The 20,559-nt window shown below is 46.9% G+C and overlaps 1 protein-coding gene across 4 annotated transcripts in view; it reads right to left on the bottom strand.

The window, feature by feature from the left end:
• Positions 1-16,675: 16,675 nt before the first annotated feature.
• Positions 16,676-20,559, bottom strand: part of LRRK1 (leucine rich repeat kinase 1) — a 142,331-nt gene continuing 138,447 nt past the window's right edge. For all 4 annotated transcript variants that reach the window (XM_042235020.2, XM_027956999.3, XM_042235019.2 and 1 more), the window contains 2 exons: positions 20,149-20,250; positions 16,676-18,039 (listed from right to left, as the gene is read on the bottom strand). In XM_042235020.2, coding sequence (XP_042090954.1) covers positions 17,862-18,039; positions 20,149-20,250 — 280 coding nt within the window. In that variant the 3' untranslated portion in view covers positions 16,676-17,861. The remainder of the gene's footprint in view (positions 18,040-20,148; positions 20,251-20,559) is intronic.

Consider the following 20,559-nt stretch of genomic DNA (forward strand, 5'->3'; position numbering starts at 1 on the left):
TTCTTCGCCACATGGTCATACTCGGGAATACTTGGTAAAGTAAACTCATCAAGCCCACAAACTCTTCTCAGAGGGCTGCGAGCCCGGGCACCCATTGCTTTGCAGGCCCCGGCGGCGGCGCCAGGCAGAAAGGCGGGGCTGGGCCGCCGGCGCGGGGCGCCCTCTGGCCGCAGGTCGGGGAACCGCTCCTGCCGGCCTGGGGAAACCGCGGGACCCCGCAGAGGCCCTCGGAAACTCGCCGCTTTTCCTGGACTTAGGGACGGTTCTTATGTCTCCGGAAAGTGCATGTCTTTGTGGGCAAGCCCCAAGCTGCTGCTTACCATGGTTGACCAGGTTCAACCATGATGGGGGTCCCAGCCCTGGGCCTTACAAAAGGGAGCCATCCTCTCTGTCTGGGGCCTAAAGGTGGCTGGGGAGGAGTGGCTTTCCAAGAGGAGCCTCTGACTCCCACCTCCACATTCCCCTGGCTCAGGGTTCCCCCACCTGTCTCCTCATAACATATGTCCTCTGGGTCCAGCCGCTGACCTTGATGTAACTTGTTCCCGAGGACTAGGAAGGGTTGAAGAGCGGGAAATCTTGCTGTGATTTTGTTTATAGCCTGCTCTGCTTCAAGCAAATGGAATTCCTCTTCACAGCCTTGTTGCCTGGGGAACTGGGCCCTCAGCTCTGGCCCCTGTGTGCAGGGGCTGAAGAAGGGCATGCTCACAGCCATGTCTCCTCCTTGGCAAGAGCAGAAGCGGGCAGGAGGACGGCCGGGGTATTTCACCACGGATTGACACCGCCCGCGCCTCAGCCTAGACGGTGCCCACGTAGGAAAGCTGTGCAAGCTCGTGTGCGAGTGCATAGGTGTGTGTGAGAGAGACACAGGGATCTTCAGCTCTGTTCTGTGGCTATCAGCAAAGAAGCCTCAACAGGAAAGGCTCTGGCACCTGGCCTGTGCACTGGGATCAGGGTGGGGCCTGTGGCACCTCCCCAACCCCGGCCTCGAGGGGTATTGTCTCCTGAGGGTTTTCATGCCCATGCAGAAGCTCAGCCCAACCTTACAACCTGCTGTTCCAGATCTGTGTGGGCACTGCCTGCGCGTGTACACACACACACACACACACTGCGGGGATACAGAGACCATCTCTTTAACTTAACCCTCTTGTGAGCCTGGAACAAACTCAGCGCCCTCGGTGAAGGAGGACACAGAACCTAAGAGGCTGAGAAGACAACCCTGGGCCTTCAGGGCAATTGATGGGATTTGAACCTGGGTCTCTCTGCATCTGCAGACCTGCCCTTGCCACTTCACTGGAGACTAGTCACTCCTTTAGTCCTCAGCAACTCTGAAAGGGAGGTTTGGGATGAAAGCCCTGGGCACTGGCTTTTGGAGTTCAGAGAGGCTGACCCCAGGGCCATGTAGAGACCCTGGTCCTGACCACCCCTGCCCTGTGCTCAGGGTGTGGTCTTTGTGTCTTGAGGCCCCCTCTGGCCTCCATGTGCGGGGCTCAGTGGTTTACTGAGCACGTGCCATGGGTTCTTCGTCAGTCCCTGACACACGAGCAGGACAGAGGGGCTGGAGGTCCCAGGAGGGCCTGCGGGCCACCCTTCCATGGTGGTAAATGGAAGGAAGGCCCAGTTGGTTTTCTGACTCTCACCGCAGCTGCTGTTCACCACAGCACACAACGCTCTTTCAGTTCCAATCCCTAAGAGAAAGTGAGTGGAAAGGACACTACTAGTTCAGAGCTTAAAAAACGGAGGCTGGGGAATGGACAGACTGGCTGCTGGAAGGGGTCCAGCCCTTAGTTCTGGAGACCACAAAGGCCCTGGATCCCCCCACCGCCCAAGTAGCCTCCTGGGGAAGGCCGTCACCCTCATGGAGCGGGAGGCTGAGTTTGAGCCCATTCTCTGCACCCTGGGCTCCACGAAGGTGGCAAACAACTAGTGTATGCTGGGTCAAGTCTAAGCCATTGTTATTAGTACAATCTAGACAGAAGTTTATTTTCGCTTCTGCAGCTGCACGTGGTCTGAGGCTTCAGTGACCTGACCCAGCTATTTCAGCGCTGAAGGTATTTTCTACCTCCTCCTGCTACGTCTACATCTGTGGCTGAAGCTCCCACTCCCTGGGCTTGAAGAGAGTCTGTGCTAAACCGGTGGGAAAGGGGTCACCTTGTTCCCTCAGCACAGAGGAAGTGAGAAGCTGGCTTCCCATCCCCATGTCCCTGTGCAGTGGAAACAAGGCCACCAAGCAGAGTTATGCACGATTCTCATAAGGGACCCATGTGTACTTGACGGCCAGAGCCAAGAAAAGGCTCTCCAGGGCACTTGGAGAATTAATTCCTGGAGATTCAAAACATGCCCTGCCCCTCCATACCCACATCATTTTTCTTCCCAGCTTTATTGAAGTGTGGTTGACAAATAAAAATTGTACGCATTTAGGTATACAACTTGATGTTTGCATACATGTGTACATTTTGAAATGATTAACAGAATCAGTTAACATAGCCTTCGTCTCATATAGTTACCACTTTTTTTGGTGTGGTGAAATCTACTCTCAGCAAATTTCTAGCACACAATACATTCTTACTAACTAGCCGCCAGGCTGTCCATTTGGTCTCCAGAACTGATTCACCTCATAACTGGAAATTTTGTCCTTTGACCAATAAATCCCCATTTCCCCCACCTTACCCTCAGCATCTGTTAACTACCATTCTATTTTCTGTTGCTATGAGTTTGACTTTTTAAGATTCCATAAGTAAGTGGGATCATGCAGTATTTGTCTTTCTGCATCAGGCTTATTTTTGATTAACATAATTTTCTCCAGTGTAGCAGCCTCTACTATTGCAAACGCAGGATTTTCTCCTTTTTTTAGAACCCGAATAATATTCCATTGTATATACACACCATATTTTCTTTATCCATTCATCTGTTGATAGACATATAGATTTTTTTCATATCTAGGCTACTAAGAATAATGCTGCAATGAACATAGGGGTGCAGATAGCAATTTTATTTTCTTTGGATATATCTACCCAGAAGTGGGATTGCTAGATCGTATAGTAGCACTCTTTAAAATTTTCTTGAGGAAACTCCATACTGTTTTCCACAACAGTTGTAACAATTTACATCCCCACAACAGTATATAAGTTTCATTTCTTCACATTCACACAAACACTTGTTAACTTTTGACTGTTTTATAATGGGGCATGAAGCAGTACCTCAGTGTGGTTTTGATTTGCATTTCCTAATGACTAGTAAAGCGAAAGTGAAGTCGCTCAGTCATGCCCGACTCTTCGCGACCCCATGGACAGTGAGTGCCCTGCACCAAGCTCCTTCGTCCATGGGATTTTCCAGGCAAGAGTACTGGAGGGGGTTGTCATTTCCTTCTCCAGGGAATCTTCCTGACCCAGGGGTCGAACCCAGGTCTCCCACATTGTAGACAGACGCTTTACCATCTGAGCCACCAGGGAAGTCCAGTAATGTTGAGCATCTTTTCAGATATCTGATGGCATTTGTATGCCTGCAGTAGCTGTTGTTTATGTTGTTCATTTTTGCTTTTGCTGCTTGTACTTTTGGTGTCGAATTTAAAATTCATTGCTGAGAGCAATGTCAAAGGGCTTTCCCCTATGTTTTCTTCTAGGAGTTTTATGTTTTCACAGCTAACATTTAAGTCTTAAATCCATTTTGAGTTGATTTTTGTTTTCAGTATAAAACAAGGGCCAATTTTATTCTTTTGCATATAGATATTCAATTATCCAAACATCATTTATTGAAGAGACAGTTCTTTCCCCATTGTATATTCTTGGTGACTGTTTCAAAGATTAGTTTTGATGAGTGGATTTACTTCTGGGCTCTCAACTGTCCCATTGGTCTGTTTGTTTTTTTGCTGGAATCATACTGTTTTGATTTCTCTATCTTTTTAATATAGTTCAATATCAGAACTGTTGGGTTATCAAAAAAGCAAGAGAGTTCTAGAAAAGCATCTACTTCTGCTTTATTGACTATGTCAAAGCCCTTGACTATGTGGATCACAACAAACTGTGGAAAATTCTTCAAGAGATGGGAATACCAGACCACCTCACTGGCCTTCTGAGAAATCTGTATGCAGGTCAAGAAGCAACAGTTAGAACTGTATATGGAACAATAGACTGGTTCCAAACTGGGAAAGGAGTATATCAAGGCTGTATATTGTCACTCTGCTTATTTAACTTCTGTGCAGAGTACATCATGTGAAATGCTGGGCTGGATGAAGCACAAGCTGGAATCAAGATTTCAGGGAGAAATATCAATAACTGGAGATACACAGAGGACACCACCCTTATGGCAAAAAGGGAAGAAGAACTAAAAAGTCTCTTATTGAAAGTGAAAGAGGTGAGTAAAAATGCTGTTTAAACTCAACATTCAGAAAACTAAGATCATGACATCCAGTCCCATCACTTCATGGCAAATAGATGGGGAAACACTGGAAACAGTGACAGACTTTATTTTGGGGGGGGCCTCCAAAATCACTGCAGCCATGAAATTAAAAGACACTTGCTCCTTGGAAGAAAAGCTATGACCAAGAGAGACAGCATATTAAAAAGCAGAGACATTACTTTGCCACAAAGGTCCGTCTAGTCAAAGCTATGGTTTTTCCAGTAGTCATGTATGGATGTGAGAGTTGGACCATAAAGTAAGCTGAGCACCAAAGAACTGATGCTTCTGAACTATGGTGCTGGAGAAGACTCTTGAGAGGCCCTTGGACTGCAAAAAGATCAAACCAGTCAACCCTAAAATAAATCAATCTTTAATATTCATTGCAAGGACTGATGCTGAAGCTGAAGCTTCAATACTTTGGCCACCTGAAGCGAAGAATTGATTCATTGGAAAAGGCCTTGATGCTGGGAAAGATTGAAGGCAGGAGGAGAAGGGGATAACAGAGGATGAAATGGTTGGATGGCATGACTGACTCGATGGAGATGAGTTGGAGCAAGCTCCAGGAGTTGGTGATGGACAGGTAAGCCTGGCGTGCTGCAGTCCATGGGGTGGAAAGAGTCAGACACTACTGAGCAACTGAACTGATCAGAAGTGTGAGACCTCTGTCTTTGTTCTTACTTGAGATTGCTTTAGCTGTTTGGGATCTTGTGCTTCTGTACAAAATTAGGACTCTTTTTTCTCTGTATGTGGAAAATGCCATTGGAATTTTGATAGGGGTTGCATTAAATCTATAGATTGCTTTGGGTTCTATGAACATTTTAATAATATTAATTATTCCAGAAGCAGGTTGTCTATGAATGGTTTAGCACCAGGTTCCCCACGAATGTGCCATGTGTGATGGGCGAAGGGGTGGCTGCCTTTCTGGCCATGCTGCGTGTCCCAGGAGGAAGGGCTCTCCACACCAGACCCCGGTCCCAGCACGTGGTGATCCACGTTCCAAGGGACAGTCTGCTGGCCAGGGACTGCAGGGGACCAGCTATCCAAGGCCAACCGAGGGTAAGCATTACCCTGTTATCAGAGGCAAACAAGGACACTACAAGAAAAGAAAGTTACAGGCCATTATCTCTGATGAACACAGATGTAAAAAATCCTCAACAAAGTACCAGCAAACCTGGTTCAACAGCATGGTTGAGGCAGGTACCTTCAACCAAGGTAGGTTGTGTGTCTCTAGGAATTTATCCTTCGTTTTGGTGGCTCAGCTGGTAAAGAATCTGCCTGCAATGCAGGAGACACAGGTTTGAACCCTGGGTCAGGAGGATCCCCTGGAGAAGGGAATGGCTACCCACTCCAGCATTCTTGCCTGGAAAATTCCATGGACAGAAGAGCCTGGTGGTCTACAATCCATGGGGTCACAAAAATTCAGACATGACCGAACAACTAACATTTTCACTTCAGGTTGTATGTCTCTAGGAACTTATCCATTTCTTCTAAGTTGTCCAACTTGTTAGGGATATAATTGTTCATTCTAGTCTCTCATGATATTTTGTATTTCTGTGGAATCAATCGTAGTGTCTCTTTTTTCGTTTCTGTTTTTATTTTTGGAGTCTTCTTTTTTCCCTTAGTCTAGTTAAATGTTTGTCAATATTATTTATCTTTTCAAAAGGCAAATTCACTTTTGTTTATTTCTCTATTGTTTTTCTACTACTCTTTTTCTAATGATCTTTGTTATTTCTTTCTTTATGCTCACTTTGGTCTTCATTTATTCTCTTTATTCTAGTTCCATGAGGTGTAAAGTTAGATTATTTGAGATATCTCTTTTTCTTAATATAGGTGTTTATCACTATAAATGGGCTTTCCAGGTGATTCAGTGGGTAAAGCATCTGCCTGCAGTGCAGGAAATGGCAGAGATGTGGGTTCGATTCCTGGGTTGGGAAGATCCCCTGGAGGGGGGCGTGGCAACCCGCTCCAGTATTCTTGCCTGGAGAATCCCATGGACAGAGGTGCCTGGCAGGCTACAGTCCAGAGGGCCGCAAAGAGTCGGACATGGCTGAAGCTATGGAGCATGCAGGCGCACAGCATCATAAACCCCCCTCTTACCATTCCTTTTGTTGCATGCTGTAAGGTTTGGTATGCTGTGTTTCCATTTTTCACTTTTTCCAAGATATTTTGATTTCTCTTTTGATTTCTTCTTTGATCAATAGTTGCTCAGGCCTGGGTTAATTTACACATATCTGTGAATTTTCCAGGTTTCCTTCTATTATTGATGTCTAGTTTCTTACTATTATTGTTAGAAAAAAATACTTTCTATGATTTCTATCTTTTAAATTTGGTTTGACTTATTTTGTGACCTAACATATGATCTATCCTGGATTATGCTCAAAAAGTGCTTTAGCATGTGTATTCTGTTGCCCTTGGAAAGAATGTTCTGTATGTGTCTGTTAGGTAGATTTAAAGTGTATATGTGTGTGTTAGTTGCTCAGTCGTGTCTGACTCTTTGCAACCCCATGGATTAGGATCCACAAGGCTCCTCTGTCCACGGGATTTTCCAGGCAAGGATACTGGAGTGGGTCACCATTCCCTTCTCCAGGGGATCTTCCCCACCCAAGAATCGAACCCAGATCTCCTGCACTGCAGGCAGACTCTTTACCATCTGAGTCACTAGAGAAGACTGAAGTATAGTTCAAGTCCAATGTTTCTTTAATGATTTTCTAAGTGTTCTACCCACTGTTACAAATGAGTTATTGGTGTCCCCCAAATTATTGTATTGCTATTGTATTGCTGTCTACTTATCCCTTCAGATCTGTTAAAATTTACTTCATATATTTCAGTGCTCCAATGCTAGGTTCATATATATATATATATATATATATATATATATATATATATAATGGTTATAGTCTCTTAATGAATGGTTTTATCCTCTTAAATTACAATGGTTATATCCTGTTAATGAATTCACTCTTTTGTCATTATATAATAACCTTCTTTGTCTCTTGTTACAATCTTTGTCTTAAAGTCTGTTTTGTCTGCTATAAATGGGTATAGATACCCCCGCCCTTTTTTGGTTTCTATTGCCTAGAATACTTTTTTCCATACCTTCACTTTCAGCATATGTGTGTCTTTAAAGCTGAAGTGAGTCTCTTATAAGAGCATACAGTTGTATCTTTTTATTTATTCGGTCACTTACTGTGTTTTGATTGGTGATATATATACGTATATAAATTATATATGGATGGGGTGATTTGGGAGAATGGCATTGAAAAAAATAAATTATAATTGTACAAAATTATATTTACAGTATAACATATAGTGATTCACAATTTTAAAGTTTATACTCCATTTATAGTTATCATAAATATCCTATTTATATGTAAAGAAATTATTGATAGGTAAGGAGCACTGCCATCTTTTTCATTATTTTATGGCTTTTTTGGGAGTTCTTTCATTCCTTTATTCTTCTGCTGTCATCCTCTGTGATTTGATAATTTTCTTGCAGTGCTATGCATGGATTTCTTTTTCTTCATCCTTTGTGTATCTATTAAAGGTTTATTCTTTTTAGTCACCATGAGGCTTACAAAAAACCTCTTATAAGGTCTTAAGCTGATAAGAGCTATCTTAAACTGATAAGAACTTGGGTCGCATATAAAAACTATCTACAGCGGACCATGGTTCAGACAGTGGGCTCCCATCTGGGTCTCCTTTTTGCAATCTCCAGGGTGGGGAAGGGAAGTCCTAGAGCAGCATGACCCATGGGATGGTGTTGGGCCATCCCTGGCCTCCCAAACTGCTGCTATGTGCCACCTCGTGAAGATTTGCCTCTGCAGAATCCACAGGTGTGCCCAGCAGGGCGCCTGTGGGGATCTTTCCTCTCACAGCTCACTCCTTCTGGGTCCTTTATGGGTGCGGCGGAGGTGGGGGGATCTGCCCTGGAGTGGAGTGGCTTGGAAAAGATGGAAATCGGATGCTGTCATCCTCTCGATCTTTCTGGCCCCTAGGTCAGAGAAATGGGGGACTTCTGGCATTTTAAGATGGCAAACCCAAAGCATCTTCACAGCTGTCTCCCTCTGCCTTCAGTTAACTCTGGGATCATGCGCATTTCCTGGGTGCAAGGCTGGGAACCAGGCTGTGGGCATGCTGTTGGGCTTTCATGTTACTGTCTGTACATTGCTGATGCCCAATTTATCTGGCTTGTGAATCTATTAAACATGAAACAATAACCCATCTCTAAATATTAATACACTTCTTATATATCTGACACATAACACCGGAGTATTGACAATTTTCTCCAATTGAACACTATTTAAAATTTTATTGAATCCCACTTATAAACAGTTAAAATCAAAGTCTAAAATACTAGATTACCTTCAGTGCTAAGAAACAGGCAAACATATATGAAATGCTACAAAGGCTATACAATCAAGTGCTGCCCTAACTATAAAGCTGTGCCCCAAATGCTACCTACTGCCTTGGAGCCACATTCTTCTTCCTTGTTCCACACTAACCTTCTTCTTAGTCATCTTCATATTCAACTTGGTCATAGTTCTTCTTGTGGTTTCTGAGCCTTCCTAACATTGCAGTGTGTGGGTTTCACACTCAACCCAAATAAGGGAGAAGAAAATTTCCATACACCACCAAGTAATTCTCTGAAATCAGCTGGAGGTCTTACAATTCAACTCAAACCTGACACTATCTACCCAGAGATAGTGTCAGATTCCTACAAGACTGCCCTGCCCTTGACACACATTTCATATGCCAATCCAAGTCCAGGTCATCACCTGTGCTTCTAACTGACTGGATATAGACTGGAGATTCCAGTGAGCCCCACTAAAGTGGCTCACAAAACTTAGAGAAACATACTGCTTACTAGATTATGAGTTTATTATAAAAGGATATAACTCAAGAACAGCCAGGTCGAAGAAATACCTAGGGCAAGGAATGGGGAAGGAGTGTGAGTGCCCTCTCTGGGTGCATCACCCTCCACAAATCTACATGTTCACCATAGGGAGAAGCTCTTCAAATCTGTCTTTTGGGGTGTTTATGGAGATTTTATTATATAGGTACAATGATTAAATCGTTGGTCATTCCTGATCAATTCAAACTCTAACTCATCTCCTCTCCCTGGAGGTCAGGAAGTGGGACTGAAAGTTCCAACCCTCTAATTACGTGGATTATGTGATTGGTTCTCCTGGAAAACAGTCTTCATCCTTTGTTGTTATTCTTGTTTAGTCACTAAGTCATGTCCGACTCTGAGACCTCATGGACCACAGCACACCAGGCTCCCTGTCCTTCACTATCTCCTGGAGTTTGCTTAGATTTGTGTCCATTAAGTGCGTGATGCTATCGAACCATCTCATCCTCTTCTGCCCCCTTATCATTTTGTCTTCGATCTTTCCCACCATCAGGGTCTTCTCCAATGAGCTGGCTCTTCAAATCAGGTGGCCAAAGTATTGGAGCCTCAGCATCAGTCCTTCCAATAAATATCCAGAGTTGATTTCCTTTAGGATTGACTGGTTTGATCTTCTTGCAGTCCAAGGGACTCTCAAGAGTCTTCTTTAGCACCACAGTTCAAAAGCATCAATTCTTTGATGCTCAGCCTTCTTTATTGTCCAGCTCTCACATCTGTACACGTCTACTGGAAAAACCATAGCTTTAACTATTCGGACCTTTGTCGGCAAAGTGATGTGGAAACAGAGGCTCTTTTTACACATAGAGGGTTTTCAAACATTGTCTAGGTTTAGCACAGCTTTCCTTCCAAGGGGCAAGTGTCTTTTAATTTCATGGCTGCAATCACCAACTGCAGTGATTTTGGAGCCCCCAAAATAGTCTGTTACTGTTTCCATCATTTCTTCATCTATTTCCCATGAAGTGATGGGACTGGATGCCATGATCTTAGTTTTGTAAATGTTGAGTTTTAAGCCAACTTGTTCACTCTTCTCTTTCACTTTCACCAAGAGGCTCTTCAGTGCCTCTTCTCATTTGGCCATAAGGGTGGTGTCATTTGCATATCTGAGGTTTTTGGTATTTCTCCCTGCAATCTTGATTCCAGCTTGTGCTTCATCTGATCCAGCATTTTGCATGATATACTCTGCATATAGGTTAAATAAGCAAGTTGTCAACATATGGCCTTGATGTACGCCTTTCCCAATTTAGAACCAGTCCACTGTTCCATGTTCAGTTCTAACTGTGGCTTCCTGACCTGCATGCAGATTTCTTAGGAGGCAAGTAAAGTGGTCTGGTATTCTCATCTCTTGAAGAATTTTCTGGTTTGTTGTGATCCACACAAAGGCTTTAACCTAGTTAATGAAGCAGAAGTAGATGTTTCTCTGGAATTATCTTGCTTTTTCTATGATCCAACGGATGTTGGCAACTTGATCTCTGGTTCCTCTGCCTTTTCTAAATCCAGCTTGAACATCTGGAAGTTCTCAGTTCACATACTGTTGAAGCCTCACTTGGAGAATTTTGAGCATTACTTTGCTAGTGTGTGAGATGAGTGCAGTTGTGCAGCAATTTGAACATTCTTTGTCATTGAGTTTCTTTGGGATTGGAATGAAAACTGACCTTTCTCAGTCCTGTGGCCACTGCTGAGTTTTCCAAATTTTCTGGCATATTGAGTGTAACACTTTAACAGCATCATTTTTTAGGATTTGAAATAGCTCAGCTAGAATTCCATCACCTCCACTATCTTTTTTTGTAATGATACTTCCTAAGGCCCACTTGACTTCACACTCCAGGATGTCTGGCTCTAGGTGAACGATCACACCATCATGGTTATCTGGGTCGTGAAGATCTTTTTTGTACAGTTCTTCTGTGTATTGTTGCCACCTCTTCTTAATATCTTCTGCTTCTGTTAGGCCCATACAGTATCTGTTCTTTACTGTGCCCATCTTTGCATGAAATGTTCCCTTGGTATCTCTAATTTTCTTGAAAAGACCTCTAGTCTTTCCCATTCCATTGTTTTCCACTATTTCTTTGCATTTTTTTTTTTTTCACTTTAGGCAGGCTTTCTTATCTCTCCTTGCTATTCTTTGGAATTCTCTGTTCAGATGGGTATATCCTTCCTTCTTGTCTCAGCTATTTGTAAGTCTTCCTCAGACAACTATTTTGCTTTTCTTTGCATTTCTTTTTCTTGGGGATGGTTTTGATCACCATCTCCTGTACAATGTTATGAACCTTTGTCCATAGTTCTTTGGGCATTCTGTCTAATCAGATCTAATCCCTTGTATCTATTAGAAATTATACATATCTTTGAAATTACAACTACAATTTACAGTTTCTAAATAACTTCTCTTTTTTGGTATCGTTCCAACTTTTTACAACTTGTGTTGCAGGAAGGATGACCCCTTCCTTCCAGGGCCTGAAGGTGGACTCCTGTCTGACCCTGGGAGATGAATTGTCTAAGGAGACATACGTGCTGACAAAGCAAAAAGCTTTATTGGGAAGGAGCATCCAAGCAGAGAGCAGTGAGGTGAGGGAACGCAGAGAACTGCTCTGCCCCACGGTTTGCAGTCTCTCTCAGGTTTTATTCTTTGGTAAAAGGGTTAATTTCCAGGGTGTCTCTGGTCAGTCACTTTGCTTGGCTCCTACTCTGACTCGAGGTCCTTCCTGGTGGTGCACATATCTCAACCAAGATAGATTCCAGCAAGAAGGATTCTGGGATGTTGGTAGAACATGCCAAACCCCCTCCTTTTTCAGTTCAGTTCAGTCGCTTAGTCGTGTCTGACTTTTTGCAACCCCATGAATCACAGCACGCCAGGCCTTCCTGTCCATCACAATCCCAGAGTTCACTCAAACTCATGTCCATCAAGTTGGTGATGCCATCCAGCCATTTCATCCTCTGTCATCTCCTTCTCCTCCTGCCCCCAATCCCTCCCAGCATCAGAGTCTTTTCCAGTGAGTCAACTCTTTGCATGAGGTGACAAAGTAATGGAGTTTCAGCTTCAGCATCAGTCTTTCCAATGAAAACCCAGGGCTGATTTCCTTTAGGATGGACTGGTTGGATCTCCTTGCAGTCCAAGGGACTCTCAAGAGTCTTCTCCAACAACACAGTTCAAAAGCATCAATTCTTCAGCTCTCAGCTTTCTTCATAGTCCATCTCTCACATCCATACATGACCACTGGAAAAACCATAGCCTTGACTAGATGGACCTTTGTTGGTAAAGTAATATCTCTGCTTTTGAATACGCTATCTAGATTGGTCATAACTTTCCTTCCAAGGAGTAAGCATCTTTTAATTTCATGGCTGTAATCACCATCTGCAGTGATTTTGGAGCCCCAAAAAATAAAGTCTGACACTGTTTCCCCATCTATTTCCCATGAAGTGATGGGACCAGATGCCATGATCTTCGTCTTCTGAATGTTAAGCTCTAAGCCAACTTTTTCACTCTCTTCTTTCACTTTCATCAAGAGGCTTTTTAGTTCCTCTTCACTTTCTGCCATAAGAGTAGTGTCATCTGCATATCTGAGGTTATTGATATTTCTCTGGGCAATCTTGATTCCAGCTTGTGCTTCTTCCAGCCCAGCATTTCTCATGATGTACTCTGCATAGAAGTTAAATAAGCAGGGTGACAATATACAGCCTCGATGTACTCCTTTTCCTATTTGGAACCAGTCTGTTGTTCCATGTCCAGTTCTAACTGTTGCTTCCTGACCTGCATATAGGTTTCTCAAGAGGCAGATCAGGTGGTTTGGTATTCCCATCTCTCTCAGAATTTTCCACAGTTTATTGTGATCCACACAATCGAAGACTTTGGCATAGTCAATGAAGCAGATATAGATGTTTTTCTGGAACTCTCTTGCTTTTTCGATGATCCAGCAGATGTTGGCAATTTGATCTCTGGTTCCTCTGCCTTTTCTAAAACCAGATTGAACATCTGGAATTTCACAGTTCATGTACTGCTGAAGCCTGGCTTGGAGAATTTTGAGCATTACTTTACTAGTGTGTGAGATGAGTGCAATTGTGAGGTAGTTTGAGCATTCTTTGGTATTGCCTTTCTTTGGGATTGGAATGAAAACTGACCTTTTGGCCCCTTCCAAATCCTGTTTTCTTGTGGCAGCACCTTGTTCCTTACTGGGACCTTGATTGCAAGACAACGCTTACAAGTGATTATCATTGTGCCTGGCTACGCAGGTGGTTTCGGTCAGTGGTTACTAACACTTGCACTATTTCAATTAACTAGTTAATGAACCATCAGCACTCAGCCAGAGTAATCCCCTTTATGGCGGGTTCCTTTACCCTTTAAACACTGTCCCTGAAGTCCTTGGATACTCAACTTGCCTCAGGCCCATCCTAAGTAGTATGTGTATGCTTCTGTGTGTTTGTGTGCACATATTTTTGCATATGCGTGTGTGGACGTGTGTGAGTGTGTGTGGAGATGTAATCAGCGGCCTTCTGAAGAAGAGCCCTGCTACCCTTCAGTGGAGAAATGCAATAGGTCCAGATTTAAGGTCCAGGGGCATACATGAGAATAGTGACGTATACGTGAGAATGGCGACGCGTATGTGAGGATGGCGACGCGTGAGGGTGGCGACGCGTACGTGAGGATGGTGAAGTATGAAATGGCCACTTTTAATAACGGGGCTCCAAAATGCTTTTGATGATTTTATATACTAGTTTTGATTTTTTAAAGTAAGTAACACTCATGATATAAAAAGTCCATCCTAGCCATCTGATTCACCTCTCAAGGCAACTACAGGTCTGAACTCTTGGTCTTCTACACTGACGGTTATGAGACCACGTGGATGGTTCATGTTTCACGAATTATGGTACTCCACCTCCATGTTTTCCTTTTCTTTCAGGATGAGGCTTTTGCTGATTTCGATCTCAATTTCCTGTCCCCTTCCTCGAGAAGTTCTCAGTCTGGGAGAGCAGGGCAGAGAGAACAGCACTATAGAGGCTGGCCTGAGGGCACGAGAGCCCTGTGTGAGTGTGCTGGGGGTGGGTGTGGAGGGGGTGAGGCATCAGCGGTTAGTATCAAGCAGCATGGCCAGGTGAACTTGGGTGACAACCACAAAGCTCACGTCTTGCTCTTGCTCTGTGTGTGTGGTGGAGTGTTGGGACACTCCGTGTCACCTCTTAGCAACTCAAGCTGATTGAACAAGCACCAGCTCTAGCTGCAGATCCTGGGGACCGAGTGGAGAGCTCCCTGGAGAGTCTCACAGGGACAACCCAGTGCTCTCACCCCACGTGATGGGCAACCCTTCCACGCACCCTGCTAGAACTAGTCCCATGGCCTCTCCTGAAGGCTGGGGGTAGAATGTGCAGGCAGACCCCAGGCCCAGAAGAGCAGGGAACACAGTGACGGCCCAGAGGATGGCACAGCCCATGGAGGGCAAAGGGGAAATTTTAAAATTTTATTTATGTGCCTATCATTACTTCTATTTCATTTTTAAAGCGTGTGTTCCCAATGGGATTCCTACTGCCTTCTTACACCCATACATCAGCTGTCATCTACTGTGATGTGTGTTACACCCTAACTCAATTCTCAAGCAAAGGTGTTAGTAAAAGTCTTCTGAATACTTCAGAAAAAAAGAGATTTATTTTAAAAAATTTAAAACATTTACTTGGCTGTGCCGAGTCTCAGTTGCAACATTGGGGATCTTTAGTTGTAGTACGCAGGATCTTCAGCTGTGGGGTGGAACTCTCAGTTGTGGCACGTGGGATCTGATTGCCTGATCAGGGATTGAACTCGGGTACCCTGCATTGGAAGCACACAGTCTTAGCCACTGGACCACCAGGGAAGTCCCAGGAGATTTACGTTTACAGTTGGGCTATTTCACAGAGACAGAGCCGTGTTTCCCTGGAGCAGTTCTCAGAGAGGACTTGTGTGTGTGCTGGGTGAGGGCCCTGGGTGGGATGGTGGTCATGACCAGGGGCCAGGAGGCAGTCCTGGCCCTGGGTCAGGGCTGAGACTGGACTGTCATGTGTTTGTCTCTCTTGGTCCCCAGCCAACCCTGGTGGGGTAAGACATGTCATGGCCATCTCACAGAGGAGAAACCAGAGCCACAGGACTAGGGTAGCTTGCCTAGGGTGGAGGGTTTAAACTTACAGATGTCACACCCTTACTTTTGGCCTTTGGGAAGGAGGTTGAAGCCCCAGACCTCCCTCTGTACCTGTGGTTGTTCCAGGGACAAGATCTACAGGCCAAGTCGTGCGCAGTGCTCATAATGCAGAAGTAAGCTTTGGCATGGCCGGCCACAGAATGTTCCAGTCCGCCGTTGCTCAGGTCTCTGCCCAAACTTGAACAGATGCTTGTTAGGGTCAGCTCCAGAGCATCACCTGTTAGGTCTCGGGGCTTTGCTTTGGCCAGTAGCAAATACACCTGAATTGCATTTGGCTCCGGGTTAACAGAGAGCAGGACAATGCTTATACAACAAAACACTCTCCTTGCCTGTGACATGACAAAGAGCCCAAAGGGAGGTAGCTGGGGCTGGTGTGGCGGGCAGCTCCCCCTTCACTGCCCAGGGCCTCGCTGTTCTTCTCAAGCCCTACTCAGGCGTCTCCACAGTGTCGCAAGCCCAGCATTTCATCGTTGTCTCCACAACTGTTGCCTTACTGTTGGGTCAGGCTGAGTCTTGTTTATGTCTTCTACCCATTTTCCTCTTGAGTTTTCTCTTTTTCAACAACAGCTACAAACTTTTTGTTTAAAGGATCAACCAACTACTTGTCTCTTTTTGTTACAAATATTTCCCCTCAATTGACTGCTTATCTTTTTAGTTTGTAGAAATTTTTCCATTTAAGTTTTTAAGTTTAAGGTATTCAGGTTTATGAACCACTTCCATACGATTTCTAACTTTGGTGGAGAAGACCTCCCAGCTGGCTCTCGAGAACACGGGCCAAGCTGACTGCAGCTTGTCACCATCCTGGGGCTGGGCGAGGGCGGAGGGGAAGGCTGGGACCCAACCCGGGGCTCCTGAGGGCCACAGAGCAGTCCGGCCACAAGTGAGGTGGAGCAAAGGTTTGGGAGAGGAGGCACAGGGCCTGGTTTGCATTTGAGAAGTTAACTAGGCAGCCAAGCGGTGTGGAGACGGCAGGACGGGGGAGCAGTAACTCTGAGTCCCTGCTAGGGGTGAACGGCAGGGACGTGGGCTGGAGGCTCAGACTCCAGTCCTCCTGAGGCCATGGAAAGCAAGCGGGGAGACTGACAGAGCCCGTCTCTGCCCACAGAAATTGCTGGGGGCACATGAGCCCGGAGGGCACGCCCCTCCTGCCAGGACAGCAAGTGGGCCGGGTGGAACATGCTCGGACTGTTACTGTGTGCGCTCCACAGACAGAAGCTGTGACTTCATTCTTGAGAGTCTGTTTATTTTCAGATAAAAGGAATCACATTTGCCTACATACCCCAGCAAAACCTAAAGTTTGATTTTTATAATTTAATTTTAGAAAAAAGTCAACAGTTTGCACTGGAGGGTGATCTCAGGTTCCCACTCCTGTGGTGGGTTAAGCAGCCTCCAACAGTTACCCTTAGTGACGCCGTGAACACGGATGCATGCGTGTGCACACACAAGTGTGTGCATCCCTTACGGAAGTTCTTGCTGTCACACCCACACATCCCCCTTTGACAATTTCACTTTTTCTTTTTCTTCTGCTGTACTGTTTGGCAAATAGATAATTTGATATAATGTGATTTCACAATAAGAGGTCTAACCATTGAGATATGACTTAAAGTAATAGAAAAGCTTATTATGTGCAAACAAATAGGGCTTATGCTGCAGCTGTGTCCGAGTTTATTTCACAAAGCTGTAAACACAGGCCCTTTCTCAAGTCCCGCTGATGGATGGAGTCTCTCCTGCCTTCTGTCGGCAGAAGAAGAATGCAGCAGCGAAGGCGCGCTCCGCCCTGTGCGGCTCTTGGCTTCCCGGCCCGTCACTTAAAGGAGCCCATTCATCCCCACGCCGGGCAGTGCTCCTCTTGGGGTCCTTCTGAGGCTTTTCACACACAGGCTTTCCCAAGCGGGAGACATCTGATCTCCGCCTGCCCAAGCGGGGCCCCAGGCCCCGGGGACCCGGGAGCTTGAGAAACGTGCTGAGAGCCGGGGAGCTGCCAGGGGAAGGGGCAGGGGTCACAGCCCTCCTCCCTCCCTGCCCTGAGCTGCTCCCCGACTGAGGGCCCTAGTGTAATTCCACCCCAGGCCTGGGGGTGAAAGTGGGGAGGCCCACGAGGCCAGCCAGGCCCAGCCCTGAGAGTGGACAGAGGGGGCAGGGGCCCAATCAGTTCTGCCCACTGCCTTCCCTTGGGCTGTAAAACCAGTACTGGGGGGGGAGCAGGTACCCAGAGGACTGTGTCCTGGAACAGGAGAACCCTTAAACCTCCGGTGTGGTGGGGTCTTCTCAGCACTTCTTAGCAGCAAGTGGTTTGGAGGACAACCCAGCCTGCCTGCCGGGTCCTCAGAGGGCTGCGGGCTACAGGCAGAGGGCTCAGACTGCAGGCCCATGCTGGACATGTTCAGGGAATGCTCGCCCCACAGGAATCACCTCCTCTTCCGCACGTAGGCCTCCAGCCGGCCCAGCTCCTCGTAGGACTGGTAGAAAATGTCAAACTCCTGCGTGCCCCAGCCCCTCCAGACAGCCAGGCACCACTCCAGATTTTCATTCTCAAAGCCGCACACAACCGTGTCCTTTGCCACCACGGCAGCATCCGTGAGAATCCTGCGGAGAGAAGGGGTCTGAGAAAACCCACAGGAGTTCCTGCTTGATCAGGGTGGCGACCCTCACCCTGCAGCTCCTCAGAGGACAGAGACTGGCTAAGGGGGCATCTGTGTACCCCAGTCTGGCACCAGCGATGTGCCTCTCTGTCTGGTGGTCTAGCATGTGGGCAGTCTTTCTAAAGCCTAAAAAGGGGCATCATTTCAGCTTCGCCTCAGAGCAGGTATCCTCCCTAACATACCTCAGACCCCAACATGTCCAGAAAAAATGGTCAGCCTTCCGTGTCTACGAGTTTGGCATCCTTGGATATGGAGGGCTGACTGTGTGTCCTTGTGTGTGCTTAGTTGCTCATTCATGTTGGACTCTTTGTGACCACATGGACTGTAGCCCACGAGGCTCCTCTGTTCTTGGGATTCTCCAGGCAAAAATACTGGAGTGGCTTGCCAATTCCTCCTCCAGGGGATCTTCCTGACCCAGGGATTGAACCTGTGCCTTCTGCATTAGCAGGCAGATTCTTTTCCACTGGGCCACCTGGGAATCCCCTGACTATTTCATATCACTTCATATATGAGGACTTGAGCATCCTTGGACTTTTGTATCTGTAGGAGTCCTGCAATCAGTGCCCCTGCAGATGCTGAGAGAGGCTGCAATGATCAATTCTATCTAACAGTTCTTGCTTATCAATGGTCTATGACAGGTTTTAAGCTTTAACTCAATTTCCTTGCCACTCAGTAGGGGTATGATTCTTCTCTCTTATTATGTTTCCACATGCTTAGAAAATATAGGGGAATATACTAGACAGAAAACTTGTGCCAAGTCCAAACTACGAACATTTTTAAAAGCAAGTTCGGCATGACCCGGGCACACCCTACACATTTCCTTCTGAGCCTCTGCAGGCCGTGTGCCCCACTCTGAGCAGACACTGCCAACCTCTCCTCCCTCTGCCCGTGTGGCCTGATGGCACCAAGGCCAGCATGTAAACTGGGATGTGTACAGGAATCTGCTGTTGTGGGCCTTGCGTGTCTCGGGCACTTGGTAGCTATTTGCCAAGGGACTAAATGTCTCAGACGCATCTGAGACATGGGCTCAAGCTACGGCCCAAGATGTGTCTGGCGGGCTCAAGCTACAGCCTTCTTTTTGCTGGCTGCCTGGGCTGCTTTCTCCCTGCAGTGAGGGTGCCTGCTCTTGGTAAACCTATCATCTTTGGGGGAAAAACAACGGCAGGGGAAAAGTCAAGGGCACTGATAGTGGGCACTCTGAGGTCAACAGGCCTGGGCTGTATGGACACACCTGTTCCCCTGGAAGCCTGACCTGGGACCTGGGGACCACTGCCCCCACACTCAGCCAGCACTCAGGAGCAAATCCAGCTCCAGTCTCCAGAACCACGGGTAGGGCAAGGGCCGCTGGCGCAGGGGCCATGTACATCTCCATCATTGTTCTGCTCTGGGGAAAATGGGCTGAATGTGATTTCTCCATAAGGGAGAAAAGCGTGTGGGACTCAGCCCAGTGAGGGGTGTGGACGGTGCGGACTGCCTGACAGCCCCAGGAACACTGGCTGGACCAGCCTTGCGTCAGTACAGCCAGGCGGGCAGGGTCCGACAGGCATCCTATGGTGGCGTCTGGCCTGCCTCCTGACGGTGGGCAAGTACAGCTGAGCCCAGGAATGGGCATGGCGGGCACGCACGTGGTGAAGGCTGGTGTGGCCTGGCAGCGTGGCTCCACTTGGTGCCCAGTGGGAGGAGACTCCTCAGGAGGGCTCCCCTGCTTGGCAGAAAGAGTGGGGGACCACTTGGATCCCCATTGTGACTGCAGCTGAGCTGGGGCTCTGCAGGCTACCTCAGGCGGGGCAGGGGTCCACAGGTGCATGGGGCCCCCCAGGAAAGGTAGCCATGACTGTGACCGATGCCCAGCTCAGCTGGCATTTGCTGATCCCCTGGGAGCTGCCTCCCGCAGACTCTGTGTTGCTCCTCCTCTGCCTCTGCTGACAGGGCTGGATGCTGTCGGTTTTGGGTAGAGGATGGAAGGGCCATGGCCATCACACAGGGAGGTGGCAGCGGGGCCTCGATTCCCTAAGCTACAGCCTGGCCCCCACATAGCTGCCCTCCATCTTACCCGTGCGGAGTCAGCTCTCGGGCTTTCAAGACAGCAATCACGCGGCCCCGCTGAGTTCCTGCCTCCTTCTCCAGGCCAATGACGATGATATCTCCACCTCGCCTAAGAAACCAAAACCCCGCAAGGGAACCGTTTGTCCAGGGCTGTGCTCTCCAAGGGGAAATGGAGCGGGTGTGCAGAAAGGCAGGGAAACAGACTCAGCTTCAGCAAATGGATCGGGTTACCGAGAGGGCCCCAGAACTGGGTGAGAAGCCCTTTCCCGGTCGGAAACCCGACCACGGCTCTCCTCTCTGGTGCCCTGAGCTCTGGTGGGCCGACAGGCTTCTGTGCAGGCCTTCTTAGGTTTGCTAAAGGGAGCCCTCCAGTTCCAGGAGAGAAAGGCGGCCCCTGATGCATCTGACTGTACTTGAA

Source organism: Ovis aries, chromosome 18 (genome assembly GCF_016772045.2).
Source record: "Ovis aries strain OAR_USU_Benz2616 breed Rambouillet chromosome 18, ARS-UI_Ramb_v3.0, whole genome shotgun sequence".
Lineage (NCBI taxonomy): Eukaryota > Metazoa > Chordata > Mammalia > Artiodactyla > Bovidae > Ovis > Ovis aries.